We start from the raw sequence: 7,860 nt of genomic DNA, 5'->3' as shown, positions 1-7,860 counted from the left end.
AATTGCACACACACACACACACACACACACACACACACACACGTACACACGCACGCACGCACACCGGACAGTACGAGACGACGGCTCGAGGTCAAACTGGCCGAGCCATTGATTGAAGGAGGGGGGTTGCCCTCGGTACGATAGCCTCGCACACAACGCCGTTCCACGTCACCGATACGATCAACACCGACAATGGCCCCCGGTGAAGAGCAGCAGCAGCAGCAGCGAACCCGTGATGCTTCCTCCCGAGGATATTCAGTAGCCGCCGACATTCCCAACATGTCCGCCGACTCGACAACGGTTGTGGTACCCGCACCCGCACCCGCACCCGCACCCGCACCTGCAGGCTCCGAGACATCCAAGACAGACGCCCACCATGACTCCATGGTGACTGTCAGGCTTTCCGAGCCACTGACTATGTCCATCGACACCCCCGACAGTCCCACGTCGTGTGACGGGCCCCTTCTAGCTGGTGCCGCCGCCATCATTGCTGTTCCTGGGTCAGATGCCTCCGACGACGGCAGCAGCAACAATGATCAGGAGGTGGAGGAGCAGAAGCAGCCGCAGCTTGTCAGGGAAGACGATACCGCTTCCGCGCTGGCTGCCAAGACCAGGACCTCGGCCACGTCAACCGTCGCACCCGGTACGAGCCGCACACTGCAAGACGAGCTGCACGACAGGGAAGACGAGAGCGATGATGACGACGTGAACGGAGATGAGGACGACGACGCAGAAGAAGTGAATTGGGAAAAGTTGGAACAGACGGAAGACGCGCAGACCAAGGACGACGATACGGACGATGTGGGTTCCTTCATGACAATCCTCAGGCCGATATGCTGGCCCCCCCGCCCCTCCCCCCCTTATTGTGAGACAAGACAAGATGAGGTATGCTGACCCACAAGCCATATCGTTGTAGTCCACGACCCTTCTTCTCCAGCGGCTGGAGCAGGAGAATGCAAAGCTAGCACACAATCCCAAGACGGCCAGGGTAAGAGCCGCCGAACAGCAAGCCGCCGCCGCCGCAGCAGCAGCTAGAGCAGCAAAGACGGCCTCGTCATCGACAACGTCGACGGTATCGAAGCCACGGATCCCCTCCATGGCCCAGCTACGGCAGATGGTCCGCGGACCCGCGCCGCCCAATCTGCGGTACTCGATGATCCCGCCGCCGCCCATGACCGACCTCGAGTTCTGGGGTGCTCTCGTCAAGGACTACCAGCAGACGGCTGCCCGCCTCCCGACGCTGCTGTCCAGGAAGATCCACAAGGGTATCCCGCCGCCGCTGCGGGGTGTCGTCTGGCAGAGCATGTCCGGTGCCCGCGATGGTGTCCTCGAGGAGCAGTACGATCGACTCAGTGGAGAGTCTAGCCCGTACGAGCCGCTTATCGGCAAGGACCTGGGCCGCAGCTTCCCCGGCGTCGAGATGTTTCGTGACCCCGAGGGCGACGGGCAGCGTATGCTCGGGCGCGTCCTCAAGGCCTTTAGCCTCTACGACACTAAGATTGGCTACTGCCAGGGTCTCGCCTTTCTTGTCGGCCCTCTGCTCATGCACATGCCCGACAAGCAGGCATTCTGCGTCCTTGTTCGGTAAGCCTTACACTTGTTGCACCTACCTCGCTCACTATCCTGTCAACTCTGTCCGACGACTTCTAACCCCATCCTTCAGGTTGATGGAGCGTTACGACCTGCGTACGTGCTTCTTGCCGGACCTGTCCGGACTCCACGTCCGTATCTTCCAGTTCCGCGAGCTCCTCAAGAGCAATCTCCCCGCGCTGTCAGCCCACTTTGATGAGCTGCAGGTCGACCCAGCCTACGTTTCGCAGTGGTTCCTCAGCTTCTTCGCCGTTACCTGCCCCCTGCCGATGCTCTTCCGCATCTACGACGTCGTCTTTGCGGAGGGCGCTTCGGAGACGCTCATGCGTGTCGCCCTCTCCCTGATGAGGAAGAATGAGTCGCGCCTGCTGGCGTCTGCCGAGCTCGAGGACGTGATGCAGCTGCTCCTGTCGCGGGGCCTCTGGGACTGCTACCACTACGACGCCGACGTCTTTGTCGAGGACTTTGTCAGTCTGACGAGCGAGGTCTCGCGAGAGAACCTGTCTCAGCTCGAGCGGGGCTATCGCGAGTCTCTGATCGCCGTCGCCAACACGCGTGCATCCGACATCTCGAGGGCAGCCGCCCGCTTCCTCGGACGTATCTGGCCTACGTCGACAGCCACAGCCAGGCAGCCGTCGACGCTGAGTCCCGGCCCCACGGCATCGCCGAAGCCGCTCGGACCGCTCCGACGGAGCACGTCGAAGCAGAGCCTCGCGTCGACGCTCAACTCCGTCGAGGCAAGCTCGGCCAGCGTGGCCAGCTCAGCCTCGACAGACGCGTCTACCGTATCGAGGGACTCGTCCAACGCCGAGGACGAATCGTGCAGCCGCGAATCAACGCCCGTCAGACCCAAGGGGGCGGCCGTCAGCGGCAGCAAGGCCATGGGCGACCGTTACCTCCACAGCCAGATTGAGGATCTGCTCACGGCCATGAGCGAGCTGCAGCGTAACCAAGCTGCGCTGGCGAATCAGCTTCAGCGGGAGCGCGAGGAGCGCGAGGAAGACCACCGAGCTGTCCGGCCTCTCCTGGATGCTCTCACGAAGAGGAAGGAGACGAAGCCGTGCACAGGTTCGGACTCCATCGAAGAGGCAGATGAAGACGAGGACGAGCGGGAGAGGAGAGACGAAGGTGAGAAGGAGGAAGAGGGGAAAGAGGTGGGAGACGTGGGAGACGTGTGGTCAGATATCCCCGAGCTCGTCAGCCAAGCAGAGGCGCGGTTCAAGCAGGACGCTAAGGATCGGCGTTCGTCGATCCAGCTACAGTCCAAGGCGGAGCTACGGGAAGAGCTGGCGCAGGTCAAGGACCAGCTGGCCAATTCGATGGCGCTGTCGCAGGATTTCAACCGCAAGGTGCACGAGCTGGACACTGAGGTGTCGAGCCTGAAGGAGCAGCTGCGCGAGAGCCACGCGCATATGCGCAACATGAACCAGGACCGCCAGCGTCTGGAGAAGAAGATGCAGGCGATGCGGGCGCAGATCGATGGCGGGTCCCCGCGCGATCAAGGGTCCCCCTCGAGCATCTCGGGAGGGCTGCGGGAGCTCAAGCTGGCGCGCAGCAAATCGAGCCCGTCGCAGGCGGTCCCCAGCAACTTTGGCAAGCGGCTCTCGTCGCTCACCGCGCGCCGCGAATCAGCCATCTCGATGAACTCCGTCGGCACGGGCGCGAGCCTCGTGGGTGGCAGCGGTGGCATCAGCGCCAGCAGCAGCGGCGAGCTCATGGTGCCGGGCATCAGCGACCACGAGGCCCTGCTCTTGGAGCTGGCACAGTGCAAGACGGCCGAGGCGGTGGCGCGGCAGGACGCAGAGGAGTCTCGGCAGAAGCTCGAGTCGCTCCGGAAGGCGTACGGTCTGGGGCCGGGCGACGCGCCGCTGCCGCCGCACGCCGAGTCGGGAGCCATGACGGCCATGGCGCTGTTTGGCAGATTGACGGGCCATTCGGCCACGTCGTCGACCCCCGCTACTGCCAATGGTGGTGCTCCTGCTTCTTCGACCATGGCAACATTGACACCTGCGACTACGACGGGTGAGACCGGTGGTGGATTTTGGGGGTGGAGGAGGTAAAGGTAAAGAACACGCGACCAAGGTGGTGGTGGGGGATGCAGGAGTGCAGGTGGACAGTTCAGGAGAAGAGAACAAGAAAGAAGGTTGGATACATGTTGAAAGAAAAAAAAAAGAAAGTGTGCATGTTGGGAGGATAACAAGAATGGTGTATATACCCCGAAATTTGTTGATGGATGATTTTTCCCGGCATTTATATTCCATATATTCTAGACTAAAGTATCGGCGTTTTTCTTCTTCTTCCTGTCTCCAGTTTTCTCTCCTCCAAGATGAATAATTGCTGGATTCCTGTCTAGTGTTTAATATACTTTGAATGGACTTGGCCTTGTATGTGCTTGGCTGGTTGTGAATGAGTAATGCTCGGTGGTGAATGGTGATTGGTGGTGGTGCTGTGGTGTCTGTCTTGTGCGGTCATGACCACAATCACATGTCAGTCTAGGTGGAAGAAGTGGGAGGTGGTGGAGCTGTCGTCATTGCCCATCAGCATTAGTCTATGACCAGTAATACAGCGTTCCATTGGTACTACGAGCACAGTCGTGAGCTGTAGCAGGACTGTAGCAGGACCGTACCGGGACTGTAGCGGGACTGTAGCGCTGTAATAGGCTCTGGAGCACATGGACAGGATGGCGCCGGCACGCACTAGGAGTGGTAGTAGGGCACGCGACCGCGAGTGTGACTTTAGGTTATGTACGGAGTACATGTAGGCATAATTATATTATTAGCAGCATTGCTAGTGATAATCGCAGTATTCACATCTCAAATCCTTCCTCATTCGCATTGCTGCTAATACACGTCGTAATCTACATAACGTGTTATTGCGGTCTACTCATGTGTAGCTGTCATATTCTCGCCACGGGGCCTTGTATTCATGACGTGTTGGACAGGGGTCGAGGCTTATTGGAGTCGCGTGTGCCGGTAGCCTGTGGCAGTGGCCTGTGGGCCGTGGCAGTGGCCGGTAGCAGTCTGTATATTACTGGTAGTCAGTCACAGGTCTGCATTCGTTCTTGTGAACGGGAAGGATGACCACGACGACCATGACGGAAGGAAGGCAGAAGGTATTTGCAGGAAAGAGGAGAGGAATAGTAAGAATAGGGGTACTGCTAGGACGGTAGTAGAGAACCGGCGGGGTGGCGTTGATACGGTAGCGTTACAGCTGGTAAGCTCTCTCAGCCGGTCATCACTAGCTCTCAGCTGTGCTGCTTCTTGCTCTGGCCGTAGAGCTCGCAGTGCTCAGCTGTCCCGGGGCCCCGATGGGGGGGGGGGGGGGGGGGGATGCACTGCATGCTGTAAACCCTCTCCAGGGAGGTCAGGAGCTAGTAGCAGTGCTGTATAATACGGTGTACCGAGTAGTGCTGGCAGTATCGCCTAGATAACACCTGGGAGGGCAAAGTTATAGGGGCGTGGATGGCCATAGATGGGCATTTTTTTACTCGAGCTGCAGTGTTGTGGTACTATTTTATGATTATTAGTGTGTATCAGCACCAGCAAGCACCGTAATGCACACAACCACAAACTTCAGATTCTCTCTTCCCCTCCTCTCTTCCCTTCCCTTTCCTTCTTTTCCTTCCTGCTTTCTCTCCTATCCACATCTCATTCTTCTGTCCTTTTTTTTCTTCTGATTTTCTACCAAAAATCCACAACAAACGTACGTTTCTTCCTCTCGCCCCCTTCTATCTCCCTTCTCTCCCCGTTTTCCCATCTGCACCCACTCTCCCCCCCCCCTCTCCTGCATTTCTCAAGTGGACACCTTTTGTTTGTTCCCTTATCCGGCCCTTGGTGCTGTGCAGTACATTCTTCATCTCTCTTTCCACACGCACACACGCTCTCTTCCATCGTCGCCTGGCCTACAGACACAAAGAGGTACCCACTAGATAAGAACTCTTTGGGGAGGGGGGGGGGGATATGTTCACATCTCCCTTTCTTCTCTCTCTCTCTCCCCCTCTCTCTATCTCCCCCCCTTTTTTTCAGCTGTTTACCTTGTCTGATACTAAATAAACAGCAGATCGATTCGTCGTACCCCCCCCCTCCCCCCCTCCCCTGCTCGAGTCCTCCTCCCTCCCTTTCGCAAATCCGACAGACGGCACACGCACAAAACGGCTCCAAAAGAGAAAGATTCCTGTTTGCCTCCATCTCTCGCCATGTCCGAACCCGCTCCCTCGGTCTTTGCGACCACCAAGGCCAGTATGGTATGCAACAGATCGCAACCCCTCAGAAATACGCACTGACCCTGCTGGATCCGCTCCCAGAGAACCCCGCTGACGTTCTGGCTAACTCTTTACCAATATAGTGGAAATCGATGCCCTTGACTCGACCAGACCCCCGATTCTCGTATACTGACGGATCTCTCCTCCTCTTTGTCTAGATGCCTCGGCTGCCTATGATTCCGTCACCAACGGTATGTTCTCCTCGTTGCCCAGCCCTTATTGCGCCTGCGTCTGTCTGCGTACCACGGACGTATACCTGGACAGATCAGCATACTGACTGACCATGACCCAGGCCCCGTCGCGCAAAGTGTTCGTAACCACACGTCCAAGGCCTCGTCCGAGTTCTCTTCCCTTGCTGCCTCGCGCAGGACCCCCGAGAACCCTGCTGCCACCGGGCAGCCCCTGACCCACTACCACTCATTCTTCAATGAGCTCCTCTCTTGGAAGAACCCTCGTACGCCATCCGTCACCCATATCCCTTTCTACTCTTGACCCAGACTGCTGACAGCCTCTATCTTCTTCTCCCCCAGGCGCCTCGGCCGTCTCCTTCATCTCCATCGTCACCTTCATCCTCGCCGCTCGCTACCTCGATGCCACCCGCTGGGTCCTGCGCCTCACCTGGATGACTCTCGGCGTTACCGTTGCCGCCGAGCTCGCCGGGAAGCTCGTCCTCGGCAACGGACTCGCCTCCCAGCTCCGCCCCCGCAAGTACACCACCGTCTCCCGCGAGACCATTGACATCCTCGTCGGCGACTTCCACGAGCTCATCAACTTTGTCGTCATCGAGGCTCAGCGTATCCTCTATGTCGAGAACGTCTCCGTGTCTGTTGCGGTGAGTCCCACAACGTGCTACAAGTGCTCCAAGCTCTCCTTTCTCAAGTCTGGCCATAGTGCCGTGCCGCCGTACCCAATCCCGGCATACCCGGCGAAGCTCCACCATCTCTGCCAGCCTGTCCCGGGGAACTCCTCTGCCACTCCGAACCTGTCTACCACCACTTATAATCGCACGCCTGGCTGACCTTTGTCCATAGGCCGCCTTCTCCGCCTTCATCGGATACCACCTCACCAAGCTCGTTCCCTACTGGGGCCTTGCTCTGATCAGCACCGTGCTCGCCTTCACCCTGCCCCTCGTCTACATCACCAACCAGGAGCTCATCGACGGGCAGCTCCAGAACGCCTCGGACATTGTCAATGCCCAGTATGCACAGGCCCGCTCCATCGCCCAGAAGCACGCCAGCAACGTCACCGCTCTCGGCAAGCAGTACGCCGGGGACTCCATCTCCAAGGTTCAGGACTTGATCCGCAGCCGCACTGGCGGTGCTGCCAAGTCGGCCCCTGTGCCCTCGTTCCCGACTGCTCCCACCGAAGAGCCCGAGAAGGTCGACCTGCAGGCCCCCGACGTTCCAACTGAGGAGCCCGTGGCCGAGGCCAAGCAGGAGGAGCCTCTTATCTAAGATGCCCTCGACAGTTTTCTCTGCAAAGAGGAAATTCTCCTCCACAATGAAGAACCGGTCAAGATGACATGAAAGCCTTACGTCCGTTGATAAAGCATTAGAGTGTCAGCAACAAGGGAAAAGAGGCATAACGGCGGTGCTGGTCTACACATACCCCAGCTCCCTGGGATTCCATACACACGGATACCCCATGGCAATTAAACGAGACCAGCAGACCCAACAGATGTAGTGCAGCTTTACCTGTCGAAAGAGGAGGAAGAGGTGTAATGGGAATTTGTACCAGGACGTGAGGATGGGCGAGAAGAGAACGACTCCGCCCCTTTTGACCGTAACGATTTGAAACGCACCAGAATCAGAGGGACAAAAAAAGACCAAACCAATGACGTACGAATGGATGCCGTCTTGAGCGTGCATATATCTTTCTCTTTTCTCTTTGTTAAAACTTTCCTTTCACGGTCACTTTTATTTCTAGTATCATTGTTTTTTTATGCTCTTGTGCATCTGTTTACTCTCCTTCATGCTAGGCGGGCACTTGATTTCGATTGAGTGGCAAAG

The 7,860-nt window shown here is 57.8% G+C and overlaps 2 protein-coding genes across 2 annotated transcripts; both read left to right on the top strand.

Annotated features, from left to right (window-relative positions):
• Positions 1 to 192: 192 nt before the first annotated feature.
• GMORB2_0527 (uncharacterized protein) lies at positions 193 to 3,650 on the top strand (the record flags this gene model as incomplete). The annotated part of the gene is made up of 3 exons (XM_035462512.1): positions 193 to 801; positions 917 to 1,584; positions 1,664 to 3,650. 3 exons carry the CDS (start codon positions 193 to 195, stop codon positions 3,648 to 3,650), a joined length of 3,264 nt encoding a protein of 1,087 aa, XP_035325442.1.
• A 2,135-nt stretch (positions 3,651 to 5,785) lies between these two features.
• On the top strand, positions 5,786 to 7,305 carry GMORB2_0526 (Reticulon; the record flags this gene model as incomplete). The annotated part of the gene is made up of 4 exons (XM_035462511.1): positions 5,786 to 5,828; positions 6,144 to 6,305; positions 6,382 to 6,683; positions 6,883 to 7,305. The coding sequence occupies 4 exons, from the start codon at positions 5,786 to 5,788 to the stop codon at positions 7,303 to 7,305; spliced, it is 930 nt and encodes a 309-aa protein (XP_035325441.1).
• Positions 7,306 to 7,860: the final 555 nt, after the last annotated feature.

This window comes from Geosmithia morbida, assembly GCF_012550715.1.
Source record: "Geosmithia morbida isolate 1262 chromosome Unknown scaffold_0, whole genome shotgun sequence".
In the NCBI taxonomy this organism is placed as follows: domain Eukaryota; kingdom Fungi; phylum Ascomycota; class Sordariomycetes; order Hypocreales; family Bionectriaceae; genus Geosmithia; species Geosmithia morbida.
This window is presented reverse-complemented; position numbering and strand designations above follow the sequence as displayed.